This window comes from Aspergillus neoniger (assembly GCF_003184625.1).
Source record: "Aspergillus neoniger CBS 115656 unplaced genomic scaffold BO87scaffold_39, whole genome shotgun sequence".
Lineage (NCBI taxonomy): Eukaryota > Fungi > Ascomycota > Eurotiomycetes > Eurotiales > Aspergillaceae > Aspergillus > Aspergillus neoniger.
The window spans coordinates 155463-170384 of record NW_020291167.1 but is presented as its reverse complement, the minus strand read 5'-3'; the positions used below and the strand labels follow the sequence as shown (position 1 = coordinate 170384).

General features: G+C 40.5%; 2 protein-coding genes across 2 annotated transcripts; both read left to right on the top strand.

The window, feature by feature from the left end:
• Positions 1 to 48: 48 nt before the first annotated feature.
• BO87DRAFT_343260 (sulfatase family protein) lies at positions 49 to 2440 on the top strand. Its single transcript, XM_025620773.1, has 5 exons — positions 49 to 621; positions 682 to 1160; positions 1210 to 1702; positions 1768 to 1889; positions 1942 to 2440. The coding sequence occupies exons 1-5, from the start codon at positions 306 to 308 to the stop codon at positions 2275 to 2277; spliced, it is 1746 nt and encodes a 581-aa protein (XP_025475672.1). The 5' UTR covers positions 49 to 305; the 3' UTR covers positions 2278 to 2440.
• Positions 2441 to 3171: 731 nt separating this feature from the next.
• BO87DRAFT_445686 (vitamin H transporter) lies at positions 3172 to 5127 on the top strand (the record flags this gene model as incomplete). Its single annotated transcript, XM_025628174.1, has 7 exons — positions 3172 to 3456; positions 3521 to 3858; positions 3919 to 4089; positions 4144 to 4540; positions 4592 to 4744; positions 4805 to 4870; positions 4938 to 5127. The coding sequence occupies exons 1-7, from the start codon at positions 3296 to 3298 to the stop codon at positions 5125 to 5127; spliced, it is 1476 nt and encodes a 491-aa protein (XP_025475671.1). The 5' UTR covers positions 3172 to 3295.
• Between the last annotated feature and the right edge of the window lie 9795 nt (positions 5128 to 14922).

The window sequence follows — 14922 nt, the reverse complement described above, 5'->3', positions numbered from 1 at the left end:
TTGATCCACCGCCCACGAGGCGCGTCTTTGCTTTTGCGCTGCGTCCAGGTTCACACACACACTCTCTCGAGTCTCTGCAGCTCCAGTCCAGCTGCGGACTGACTACTTTATTCTACCTACTGGTCTGATCGGCTCCATCAGAGCTATGGCGTTATCCCGTGCCGTTGCTGCGCCATCGCTATCTTGATCGCGAGCTCGACCTCACTTCTTGTTTTAATAGTGTTCTTGGTGACTGAGTGTCGGTCAGTGTCAACCACATCGTGCAAGGGGGAAATTAATTCAGGAATTGGATTGTTGCTCCCGCCATGATGTTCTTGCCGGCTTTGTTAGCTCTCTTCGTGGGATGCGACGCCCTCGCTGTACAGCAGCAGGTATTGCTGGATGATGAGCCGTCGATCTCTGCGCGCAAGCCCAACTTCCTCTTCATTCTCACGGATGATCAGGACCTGCGGATGAATAGCCCGGCGTATATGCCGTACACGCAGGCGAGAATCAAGGAGAAGGGTACCGAGTTTTTGAATCATTTTGTTACTACTGCTCTGTGCTGTCCGTCGCGCGTGAGTCTTTGGACGGGAAGACAGGCTCATAATACTAATGTGACGGATGTGAACCCGCCTTATGGTATGCATACCTTCTCAATCAGACATGATTCTTCGGTGCGGGATTGCTAATGCAGTATAGGCGGATACCCCAAATTTGTCGCCCAAGGCTTCAACGAAAACTTCCTCCCCGTTTGGCTGCAGTCCGCCGGTTACAATACCTTCTACACGGGGAAACTGTTCAACTCGCACAGCGTCGCTACCTACAACGCACCCTTTGTGAACGGCTTCAATGGCTCCGACTTCCTCCTCGATCCCCATACCTATTCCTACTGGAACGCGACGTACCAGCGAAACCATGAGCCTCCGCGGAGCTACGAGGGACATTACACAACGGATGTGATGCGGGAGAAGGCATCGGGGTTGTTGGCAGATGCGCTGGAAAGTGACGCGCCGTTCTTCCTGACGGTCGCGCCGATCGCGCCGCACACGAACATCGATGTGGAAGGACTGAGTGGTTCTGGGGGTCCGAAGATGACGGAACCCCTGCCTGCACCGAGACATGCGCATTTGTTTGCCGATGCGAAGGTGCCGCGGACGCCTAACTTCAATCCGGACAAGGTATGTGATATTCTGGTCCTATGGCGGGGATGGCCGCTGACAAGAGTAGGACTCCGGTGCGGGGTGGATCCAAACCATGGAACTCCAGAACCAGACCGTCATCGACTATGAGGACCATCTTTATCGCCAGCGTCTGCGCGCCTTGCAAGCCGTTGATGAGATGGTGGACTCGCTGATCACTCAGCTGGAAGAAAGCGGGCAGATCGACAATACCTACATCATCTACAGTGCTGATAACGGCTACCACATTGGCCATCATCGTCTGCCTCCGGGCAAGACAACCGGCTATGAGGAGGACATTCGAGTCCCGTTCTACATTCGCGGCCCTGGCGTTCCTGAAGGAAAGAGCGTTGACCGCGTAACCACGCACATTGATATCGCCCCCACACTGTTCGAGCTGGCCGGGGTTCCTTTGCGAGAGGACTTTGACGGGACTCCGATGCCCGTGTCAACTAACAAGAAGACCGAGTCGATCTTGCACGAGCATGTCACGGTCGAATTTTGGGGCCATGCCGTGCTAGAGGGTGAGTACGGCTCTATCGGTGAGTAACCTCCCTCAGGCTCTCTTTCTTAGTTTCCGCCAGAAATTTAATGCTGACGTAACCAGGACCCGGAGGCTCATCCATCATGGGAAACAACACCTACAAATCCGCGAGAATCCTCTCGGAAGAATACAACCTGTACTACTCCGTCTGGTGCGACGGCGACCACGAGCTGTACGATCTCTCGGTAAGTACTATTTGTCTCACTATCTTTATTGAAGAAAACCTAACCGCCCCAGACGGACCCATACCAGATGAACAACATCTACGCCCAACAAGACTCTATCAACCTCCTAAACAGACCTCTTTCCAGCGTGATCGATCGGATTGATGCCCTTCTTCTCGTCTTGAAATCCTGCAAGGGTAACACGTGCATCCAGCCGTGGCGGGTCCTCCATCCCGATGGGTCTGTAGAGAGCCTCAAGGATGCACTGCAGGTGAAGTATGATTCCTTCTACACGAATCAACCGAAGGTGTCGTACTCTGTGTGTGAACCAGGGTATATCATTGCGGCTGAGGGCCCGCAGGTGGGATTACAGTATAGAGATGGGTTGAGTTGGGAGGCGTGGACTTGATGATACGAGTATAGAAATGAGTTATGAGCGTTATTGTTATGTATATATATAGATGGGTTATTGTTACATCATGATGAAAATCACAAGAGTCATGGAACTGAATGCATGACATGGGGCGAGTGTAGATCACGATAGTCAGTCATACATAGTAGGGTAGGCGAAGTGGGCGGATGGATACACAGTAGCCAAGAATAGCAACTAGAAATCAGATAACAACCGATCACACCATAGATAGATAACAATACCATGAAACCAGGGAAGTTTAAATAGCCGAGAAACAAAGAGAACCAGACACAAAGAAAGAACACATGGAACAAGAAAAGGCACACCCGGTAGATAAACCCTGGGACGGACCCGAGCGAGTTCGTTCCTTATCCATAGAATCCATAGATCAATCAATCCCACGGGTAACGACAACCACAACGGGATCAATGAAAACAGTCGAAAATGACACCATCGAATCCTTCAGCCTAAGTAAGTTCATGACTATAGCGATGTCGCTTGAAGGATAAAAAGGCAATTAGAATAGAAATTGATATGTGAGTCTAGCACGCGCGGCCATCGATCCAAACTAACCCTGACATCAAAGCCAGCGGCGATTGCGCCATCAAGCCCCCGTCTCACTTCATAGTGGAATTGCGGGTCAGCAACTCTCACTGATTGACTGTTCTGTCTAGACACACACACTCACCCACACATACGCTATGCTGTCTGTGCCCAGACCGTGGACTTGGGCTCTTCTGCCGAGCCTGGGATTTTTTGAAATATAAGTAGATTGGATGTAGGCACCGTAGTAGCTTTTTCTTTATTTCTTGTGACTGACTCGGAGATTTTATGCGTTGTATTGCCGAGCGGGTAAAAAGGAATATACTTTTTTTTATTTGTGTTTGCTTTTCTTTTTCTTATTATTGATTGTCTTGGACGTCCCTTGCATACGGTCGGTGATTGCTTGACTCAGGGTATTGGCTTGTGTCACTGAAGTGTTGCTCAACCTCTGTCTTGTATCGTCGTTGTCGCGATGGTGGGGAGACAGTTCGAGTTCGAGGACCCGAAGGGTGGTGTTGTGCCCCCTTTCGAGGAGAAGAAGGTCGTCGATGAGGTCTATACCGATAATGATGTTGCGTCGGAGGAGATCGTCAAGGATTGGGATGATAAGGAGGAGGGCAAGCTGCGGAGGAAGTGAGTCGTCCCTGTCGTTCATTCACTGCCATATAGGTATAAGCTTATACTGACTGGTATATAGGATTGATATCATCCTCATCCCCATCCTCGCGCTCGCATTCTTCGGCCTTCAGATCGATCGCGGCAATATCAGCGCTGCCCTTACCTCTACTATCACCGACGACCTAGGCGTCACCACGAACCAAATCAATATCGGAACACAGTTGCTTTCGGCTGGTATTGTCATCACGGAGATCCCGTCGAATATTATACTTCAGCGCATCGGTCCCCAGGTCTGGTTGTCGACACAGCTGGTCGCTTGGGGTTTGGTTGGCACGTTTCAGGCTTTTGTGCAGTCGTACCCGGCGTTTCTGGCCACGAGGTTGTTGTTGGGACTGTTGGAGGGAGGGTTCATTCCTGGTTTGTCTGGTCGCCCTGTTCGGTCTGGTGGTGGTAGGGCTAACGATGGGTTTGGTATAGGCGCCCTGTACTATCTCTCGACCTGGTATAAGCGTCCTGAGACGAGTTTCCGGACGACTCTGTTCTTCTATGGGCAGATGTTTGCAGGAGCGACGTCGAGTCTGATCTCGGCTGGCTTGTTGAAGCTGGATGGAAAGTGTGGGCTTGCTGGGTGGAGGTGGATCTTCCTGGGTAAGTGTCCCTATGCTTCGGCATGAGTAACTGAGGAGAGCTAACAGTGTGTAGTTGAGGGCCTTATTACCATCTTCGCTGCTATTCTGTTCATTATGTTCATCCCCAAGAGGGCAGGTGATGGGAGTCCTCTCATCAGCATGGGTCGCTGGAGCTACTTCTCCCCTCGTGAGAAGCGCATCATCATCGACCGTGTTCTGCTCGACGACCCTCTAAAGACGCGAGAACATATCAAGATCACTGGTCGGGATATCTGGAAGACTGTTACGCAATCCACGACGCTTCAGCATATGTTCATCACATTGGTGGCCATGTCCGGCTTCCAGGGTCTGAACACTTACACTCCCAGCATGATCAAGTCCTTCGGATTCAGTGCCGTCCGAGCAAATGCACTGGCATCAGTACCAGTGTATGCTAGCATTGTCTGGACGACGATCCTGGCTTATTCCTCGTATGTGACACGGATTCTGTGGTGGGGGAAGTTGGATGCTGACTGCTGCAGGGACAAAATCGGGCATCGGGGGCCCTTCGTCCTCCTCTGTATCACGTGGAACGTCATTTCGTATGCGTGTCTACGCACCAGTCCTACAGATGCATCAAGTTGGCACAAGTATGCGGTCATTGCTATTGCTAATGTAGCCTACTGTAGTATGCAGTATGTGCCCTTGGTCTCTCTCAGGTATCCCGTTGAATGCTTATATGCTAATGTGGATAGTGTTCTCAATGTTGGATGGCTTTCCTTCTATTGCAAAACACCACAAGAGCGGAGTATATCCATGGCGTACGTGTTACACTTACCCTCATTAATTCCATAAAGGTAATACTTGCTAATACGGTGGCAAAAATAGGTTGATCGTCATGTCCGCCAACCTGTCGGGTATCTCTGGAGCCCAGATCTTTCAATCCTCGGACGCCCCCCTTTACATCCATGGCCTCACGGCCATCTGTGCGTTGGCAGCCGCGTCATGGGTCCAGACCGTGGTCTTAAACCTACAGTATCTCTTCAGGAGGAAGAAGACGCAGGCTGGAACCGTCTAAGAAGCTCATCTGGGGTGATGCCGGACCATGTATCCCTGGATTTAATGATGCTACGAGATAGAAACACTTGATGATAGGCTCTTCTCTTCACACTAGATGCTCCAACCCCATCCACCCAGTCTTTATTTCGGTCCTTTCCTTTTGTCTGGGAGGCAAAGTAGTAATTGAACCCTGTCCCCCTCCCCCCCCCCCCCCGGGAGCCTGCGTCATCAGCTGGCCAGTTCCGTCGAAAAGACCTGGCCTCGCTTGCTGCTAGCGTGGCTCAGAGTCCTCCTGGAAAGCTATATAATCTCCCTGCACCCTGCTGGAAGTTTTTCCCTTTTTCACTCTCTCTCATGCATCTGCCCTCCTGGTCAGCACCCCCGGGAGGGGGTTAGTCATCACTTATATATTCAGCTCAACTATGTCTCTCCATTTTCGAAGACAACAAACTTCTGTTGAACCTCGAACATGATCAGGAACTCATCGATGGGTCACTTATCCTGGATTAAGAACGAGTTCCAGGCGAAGTGTACAACGGTAACGCCGACGATCCGGGTTTGCCGGCAGCCGCCTGTTGCATCGATGATTTCTTTGGGTCGGTGACCTTTTGTCGTCCTTTCTTATTTTAGTCTTTCTTATATCATTATAACGCACGTTTCTTTATATGTCACATGTGCATCTCTGTGCTTGTGGTGTGTGGTGATGGCGGCGGGTAGTGGTCGTGAGAGTTTCCACATAAAGTCAAAGTTGCCCTCGCTACTACCGCAACACTATCATTTGTGACCACTTCTCACTTCTTTTCTACTGAATGGAGTTTGCATCTGGCTCATGCATGCTGGATGTTGTTATTTCACTTCACTTTTACATATGTTTCACTATGTCTTGTGTGTGGTATCGGGTTACTTGTCACTGATGTTATTCTTGGTTCTTCGGCTCCTGCATCATCGATGTGCGGTTCCTTATCCACAGACAACCCTCCTTCATGGTCTCTGTGTCACAAATCCGACACAATGTCATACTTGATATATGCTTTCCATTTATGACCGAGGATTCCGCATCACGATCCCATCATTCATTTTGCGGACTATCTTGTGCGATATGTGTTCAATATATATTGCTACTACTCACCTCTCTCTACTGTTGCCTTCTACGCACATACAAGTATCGCTGTTCTTATCCTATATACCCTTCCTGAGCCCTGAAATCACCTGATAGTTTGACGAGGACACACTCATCAGACTGCTGCGGTCGTCTGCCCACCATGGTGATTACTTTCTCCATTTACGCTTCTTGACTGTGCCTTGGGTTTGGAGCAGTTGACTTCTGGCAATAATACCCTTGCTCTTCTACGAGCGGGTCCCGAGTGTTGGCGGGCTCCAAGTAGCCATGAGTGCGGTTAGCGACATGCTTGACCCTGCCTCCCATGGTGAGCTCATCCTTCAGCAATTATAGCTAAAGATTCCCACATACCAGCTGGGTCTTGCTGGCTGTGGTTGATCAGGCTACCCGACTATCGCTATAAACTCTCGAAACCCCAATCGTTCTTTCATCAATGGATGAAGAATGACATTGGGGCTCTCTCTATATATGGACCCCCGCAACAAAATCGCTCCGTTGTTTCTGTCAAACGCAAAGTCCAACAGTGTCTCAACAAAATCATGAACCACATACTGGGCGCTATATACCGCCGTTCACATTGGTTGGCCTGGTGCTGTTAAATAACGTCATCACACACCGCCATCTGGCAACTATATGGTCCAGCGCTTCCAAACTGTCTGCAAGGGGCGCAGTCTCCTTCAGCACAATATACAAAGCTCACATTCTTTGTATGACCGTTAAGCACATCCGGAGCTTTTCATTTCAACAGTTCTATTTCAAGCCTCCCTGATGTTGAAACTCCAAAACTCACCCAATCATTTTATGAAAGCCAAAGTCACTCTGTGCAGTCACTCAGCACAAACATCTGCCCGCCCGCCATTTCTTGGCCTTCGTTATTGGCAGGTAACCTATTATATATTGTGTCCTGGAAAAGCAGAATGCTGCGGATACAATCTTTCTACGCAATTAGTCTTATACAGCAACGGCCAAAGGCGATCGGTGATCTCACGTATCGATTCACTGCGGTGGGCTGACGGTCATGACAACTCAAATACTCAGGCTCCAGCTAAGGGAACGCCTTGCAGCAGTCCATGCCCGTGCAGCAGTCTCGTCAGGGCAACAGATGGTCAATGGTCAGATTACAAAAGGCCGAATGAGAATGGGTAAATTTCGGAAGGGTCTCTGAATCTGCAACGATGTGACCCCCGATATATACGACTTGGAATGTACGGGCACTGTCGGGTTTTCAGCTAGTCGAAGATCACGAATTGATTCCCTGAGCTTACCAGTACTTCAAATGGTACGTCGCGCCACCTCTTTTAGCCAGTGCGCGTCTTATCAGGAGTAAAATATGACCCGATTGAGGCAGTGTTCCTAGATAACAAGACGATCGCGAACATATTTGTTGCTGCCGTCGATCGTGATGCTAGTTGGGTAGATTGCTAGGAGACAGCTATAGGACTGCTTGCTCTCGAGAGCTGGAGTGCTACCGAAGTAAGCGAGTTCTTTGGGACAACACTACACGCGATCTTGACCAGTTCGCATTCTATTACAAAGCCCACTGGCATGATCGAGGCGGGTTGCACTTGTCACTACACACTACGTCCGGGACAAATCAACATCACAGGCATACACCAAGCCGTCTAAGCGTACAAGGTTTAGCAACATAGCAGCTCTTGTGATCATATCAGTTCATCGTTGGTGTCTCTGTCATTTATAAGAGACGATTCAGCAAGGTCGCCACGCGCCCGATGAGAGGCGCCGGCCGCAATAACTTGGGTTTACTATATATCTATCAGTTCGAAGATATAGATCCTAACTAACAGTTTGTCCGGCGACGGAGAATTACGCCGGCTCACTTCTTAGCCAGACCGAACTCCTACTCATGTCCGCCTGGTATACCCGAGAATTCAATGCCTTACTTGACCCTGAAGAGTTTCTATTCTGCCTCACCTGCAATGTCTGAAGGGTGTATTACCATTGAATGGCACCTCCAGGCAGCAACGTTCAAGTATAACCGCTTCAATACCCTGAAGCAATCGCTTATCTTCAGGGTGCGGTCTCCTCGACTCTCATTTAGCAGGCCTCTTTGCTGCGTCATTCCAAGATTCGGCTACTACTTGTGCGGTGTCTCCTGCTCCGTTACATAATGCGCCTTACCGTACGCGAAATTTGAAACAAAAGCATCTATTGAAGCTCCCATACTACAGGTGATTGTTACTCGCATGACACCAATGCAATAAGCAGGCATGACCCCCCAACAACGTGAAGGTCGGTCTTCAGTTTGGGCAAAACTGTAGCAATCTGCCTTGCCTGAGCGGTCTGAATGACGCCATTCGCTGCAACATCAGCTTGTAACTATGTTGGTATTAGTTGCAATGTACTACCTATAGGAGGCTGGGCCACCAACTATTCTTGGTGCCGAGAACACCTTCGAAACTTTCCTAAGGGAAGTAATCTGGCAGTTCGATGTTGCCGAATAAGGTGAAGCCAAACAAGTTGGGCACCCGCCAGTTCTAGTGGGCTAATTCAGCGTCCGATTCTTCCAATCCGTGGCGACGAATACACAGCTACGGCTAAGACCCATTCGTATGTATATCTCTGTCATCTGCAATGGGCCGGCTGTTACCTCATGTACATCAAGACAGCAGCGAGTGTCGATAACATCGTCCCCCAATAAACGATCTCTTCTCATCTCTTCTCATCTATCATATATATCAGCATATTTCTGACAATTTGATACCAATTCATGAAATGATGAATGTTGTCGAGGCATTCATGTAGGCTAGTCACGTGCTGCGCTCGGACTGCCCACAAAGCACCTCTTCGCGTTGCTTTGTTTTGCTCTCCTAGATAGCTCAATTCAACTCACTCTTTTGCTTCCATTTGTTCATTTCATTATTACTTTCATTGCTGCTTCTGTAAAGTGCTTCTTAAGAGATTATAAGCCCAGTCTCTACACCGTGAAGTTATTCAGGTCTTACTACAGCCAGCCATTACTACTAGACAAGATATTCTATGGAATACCAGTCTTGGCAAGTTTAACAGATCTAATAGAATTATATATTCGTGCTAAGAAGTGCATCTTACCTGTTTATCTACTTATTTATACTAAGTATACTGAACAGCCAGTATAATACATGAAATTAGATATGGAATCTTGTTCAAAAATCTCTCTCTAAAAAAAGAAGTAGTTATTAAGACTATCTCACAAGCAGATAAACTTTCTAAATAAATGCCTGATGGTATTCCAGGACTGCTGATCTTACTGGAAGAATATATAAATTAAATAAAATAAGATTTTTAAATATATTAAATACTCAAGAATATCAGCTTACTAGACCTGATTAATAAGAATCTGACTAGACTTATTGAAGATTATAAAAAATATAAAATCTGGTATATCTATTTAATAGTTATACAGTTATAGTTAACTCAGAATATATTAGATAAAATACTAGATCTGTTTACGGACTCTGCTGATACAAAAGAACTGGTAGATAATATATATAAAATACTTCAAAGAATTATTCTAGAAGATAGTATCATACTTTACTAAAGTATTATATATAATCTTATTAAATTAAGAAGATTTAAGTATATTATAGTAGTTAAATATATTAATAATTTCTGAGTAAATTATGCTCTTGCTAAGATCTTATAATATAAAATACTTGTTTTTATAACCATATTTTTATTTTTTCAGGAGATATAGAATAACATACCTGCATAGATTATTTATATAAAAAGTAAAATACTGGAGAATGTAAATACTATATATAATAATAGTAATTTCTATATTATCTGCCAGAATATGAGGAAATAGTATAGTAAATTTAGTAAGATAAAAATAGCAGCTACTATATAAAAAAATTAAAGCTTATTATAAAAGCTAAAAAGTATCAAAGAAGAGTAGAAGAAGGTTATATATTCTATAAAAAATATTTCTTATAAAAAGTACGCTACTAGAATAAAAGAAATAATATCTAAGTATATTAACAGAGTCTATAATTATTGCAGATACCCTGACCATAATTAAATAAAGTATTAGTATATTAATATAATCTTATACCTAAGATTATAATAACCATGTATTCTAGATATCTGGTTCTTCAAGATTTAAAATAATTAATATAGAAAAGAAAAGTTAGATTTAAACTTAAAAAATAACTTTAAAACAGTAGAATCTATACTTATAAAATAGATAACAGAGATATCTGTTTAATATATTATTTTATATAAAATAAAGTCAGATAATAAAAATATATATTTTTTGAATTTCTTTAAAATAGCAGTTAAAAGTATTACTAATTATTTATTATATTAAATCTATAATACAGACAGTTTTTAATATATTATATCTAATTATATCTTATTAGATTATTATTATAATCTAGATATCTCCAACTTCTATAAATACAGAATATCTGATAGAGGAATTAGTATTACTAGATTAATTAATTATTAAATCCTAATCTTATCTATAAATAATAAATATTATAAGATTAAAATCAAGATATTTTACTAACTAGATCTTATATATAGTCTTCTATCTATAACTTTCTTATAGAAGGACTTCAGAATATACATGAACATGATTAACCTGATTCTATAAAGAAAAATAGATAATAAAGTGGTAGAATACCTGTAAAAAAACAAAAATATATTTTTTATATATATTCAGAATATAGAATTAATTCTTACTGTAATTAACTTTTTATTATTATATTAATAATATAGATATACAGGATTCTATAAAATTATTTCTACCGCGAAGAACCAGCAGATTAAACTTAAATACTGTGAGGATTTATATTGTAATATATATTCTTTAGAAAAAATAAAATACTTAATATCAAGAAATCTTATTCCAAGAATCTCTGATCTTATATAACTCTGGTACACAGATATACAGTAAATAATTTTAGTTAGCTATAAAGAATTTAAATATTTTCTAGTAATAATAAATAATGCTATCTGATTAATTAAAATAATTATATTAAAGTAAAAAGATAATACCTCCACAGAGCTAATTTAGATAAATAATAAATATAAGAATATGGTTAGTAAATATATTATCTTATAATATTTTAATAAAGACTGCAAGTTCAACAGATTTAAAGAATAGATATATTATAAAAATTAAGAAATTTATATTACTATATTATCTTCCTGAATATCCAAGATAAATAGTCTTGCTGAGTATTACAGTAGTTTATTTAATTAAATAAGCAGGATTATAATTCTTGACTCAGATTTACTTATAATTTTCTAGCTGTTTACTGTGAGACTTACTGTACAGATTCTTAATTATCTAGTCTCTACAGAAAGTAAGATTAAAGAAATATCTGTTTATCTATACAGATTATATTATAATTTCTTGAATCCTGATACCTTGCTTGAGTTTCTATATATATTTAGATATTATTACTATTAATATATACCTGCAGAGAACTGTATTATTTTTAGAAAGATGGATCCCTGTACTAATACTAGTTATTTTATCAGATTTAACAGGAATTATGGTTATATTTATCTAGTATAGTATCTTAATTTAAATAAAATTAAATAGTTAAGAAATATAATATTCTATGAAGAATATATATATAAGAATAACTATAAAGATCCTGGTAGAGTAACTGTAATACTTATATCTATCTTTAAAGATCTAATTATATTAATACAGAGTACTGGGATTAATTTTGATAAAATAATTATATAAGATATAAAGAATATAATTAATAATAATAAGATTCTTTCTGTACAGAATGACACTGCTGATCTTATATATAGAAAAATAGAGATTATATTTATATTAACTGAATTTATTATACCTATCCTCCCTGTGCTTATTAATCTGATTTATTTAATAAAGAATTCTCATGACTACAAAGTGTTATCTATTAAATATATAAAATATGATTTCTAATTTATTAAATCTGAATTTTCTGCTGCTACAGTCACTGCACTGAGATAATTCTAATAAATTATAAAGAAAAAAAGTTCTTTATAACTAGAAAATAAATAAATAACTGTACTGGAGCAAGAGTCTGATCTGCTTTTTTTATCTATTCTTAAGTAATATAAGATTAATGTATTAAGTATCTATATAGAAGCTATCTTATTCCTGCTTATCCTATATTAGAAGACAGTCATGGCTATGCAGATTAATAAGATTAAATTAATAAATATATATAAGATAATTAACTATCTTACTGGTATCCGTGTAATCCCAGGCAAATAAATATTTAATTTAAAGATTAATATAGAAAAGATTATTATATAATTTTGTGCTCAATAAATGGTTTATAATAATTATTAGATATCTAGTATTAATTATACTGAATTTTTTGTTCCAGTAGCAAGCGAGATTATCTTTAAAATATTTATAATTAATATAATAGTAAAGAGCCTCCGCTGGAAGTAATATAATATTATTTCTATTTATTTATATATTTAAATAAAAGATAAACAGGTTTATATAAGATAACTAACTAGATTTTATAAGAATTTTCCTGAATAAGTATATTTATTTAAAATAACTCTTTATAGACTGCAGCAGGCAGTGCATCTATAATACTATATTTTTAATAAGAAATTACAGGAAATTGGCTTTAAATCTCTGCTGGAGAATCTGTGTATATATAAAAATAATAAAATATAATTTATTATTTATATAAATAATTCTGTTATCACTGGTTCTGAGCAGGCAGACCTAATCTTAATAAAATATTATCTTAATAAAGTATTTAGACTCAAGAAACTAGGCGAACTGAAGATCTTACTTAGTTATAATATTCTATATAATTATAAGATAAGTAATATCTTACTTAAATAGCTTATCTATATAAAAAAATATCTTGTTATTATAGATATATAATCCTGCTTAGATATTATTATTTTTATAATATTTATCTATGCAAAGACAGATTATACTATAATATTAATTGAGAAAGTTAATATTAATAAATATCAAAGTCTTATAAGCAGATTAAACTGGCTAATTATTAAAACTAGATCTAATCTATATTATATCATGTTCTGTCTGTAGAGATATATATATACTCTAACTGTAATAAATATAAAAATCTTAAAATATATGTATAAATATCTACAAGATATTATTTTTTATAGAATTATCCTGGCGGTTAATTATACTAAAAAAATTAAAATTTATATAAATACTGTCCATGCTAATCATGAAGATAGTAAATTAATAAAAGAATATATTATCTTTTATACAGGCAGACCCATTATCTGGTTATTAAATAAATAAAGTATTATTGCATCCTTTTCTATTATTACAGAATACTGTATATATAATACCGCTACTAAAAATACTCTGTATATCAAGAAATTAGTACAGGTATTTAATTTCAAGATATTAGATGATAGTAAAATATTCCTGTTTAGTAATACTATTAATTTATTACAGATTTTTAATCATGGTATATACACGCGGTCTACTAGATAGCTAGATAACTATTATTTATTTATAGCAGACCTAATTAAAATAGATATTATATTAATCTAATATATTACAGGTACTAGCAATCCTGCAGATAGTCTTATTAAACTACTAGATCAGGAAAAGTTCTGTAACTTCTAGATTCTACTAGAAATAATTTTATTAACTACCCCCCCGCAGTATCCAGGGAATAATACTTAATATATAAAAGATTATCTATCTAGAAAATATCTATAACTTTATTTAATATCTTCTCGCATACTTCTTCGCCTAGGGGGCCGTGTCGAGACATTTATATAGGCTAGTCACGTGCTGCACTCGGACCATCTACAAAGTACCTCTTCGCGTTGCTTTGTTTTACTCTCCTAGATAGCTCAATTCAACTCACTCTTTTGCTTCCATTCGTTCGTTTCGTTATTACTTTCGTTGCTGCTTCTGTAGAGCGCTCCTCAAGAAATGTCATAGTGGCTACTGCTGGTCCCTCTTCCACAGCGTTCATGTAACTCTGCTGGCGCCATGGCATTTATGATAATTCGCTCCTGCAATCGAATCGTCCAGCAAAGATGATTCCATGAACCTACAGCTAGCTTCCGCACCGAAGGAGCAGTACTGTATCTCGACCAATTCCCTTGTATCTCTCAACGAGTCTGGCATGTACGGCGTCTATCGGATTCGCACGTGTAACTGGGAGCAGGTGCAGAAACCTCTTATGTGTTTTGTTTGATTTCCTATGTCACATCGCGGTCTTCGGGGGTTGCAATATCAGAGTGGCGGCAACGACAAATTGTATAGTTCGTTCTGACGGATGAACAACAGCAGGATGGGGAAGAAAGGGATCACGGACATTGTGATGAGGACGTCGGTGTCTGTTGCTAGCGGCCTCAAGGTGACCCTCATTCTTATGGCCCGGGTAGTATGCTTCCGGAACATTTGAAACTTCCTATCGCGAAGAAACGCAAGCAGTCCCAAAGCTGGTGCTACACCCGTTTCTGTCACGCCAATTTCCAAGGCGCGGGCAGGAAACTTAGCCAATGCACGGATGACCGGTGCAGCCTTGGGCAGGGCTTTCAAGTGTAATGTCCTTGAAGGCCAGCATCATTACCAAGGGTTTGCGACACAAACGTCTTGGACAAGCACGTCGCAGAGATACGCGTCTCATCGGCCAAAAGTGATCGAATACGGAGTAGCGATCATGTATATCAGAACAGCTAAACTTTCATTATCGACTTCACGGTTTAATAGAACGA

What these genes read in the sequence shown, in the direction of transcription:
- BO87DRAFT_343260 (XM_025620773.1), top strand. Translation starts at nt 306, where the DNA reads ATGATGTTCTTGCCGGCTTTGTTAGCTCTCTTCGTGGGATGCGACGCC. An exon ending in GGATGTGAACCCGCCTTATG is followed by an intron (nt 622 to 681) that starts GTATGCATACCT and finishes AATGCAGTATAG; the next exon opens with GCGGATACCCCAAATTTGTC. An exon ending in GGGTGAGTACGGCTCTATCG is followed by an intron (nt 1,703 to 1,767) that starts GTGAGTAACCTC and finishes TGACGTAACCAG; the next exon opens with GACCCGGAGGCTCATCCATC.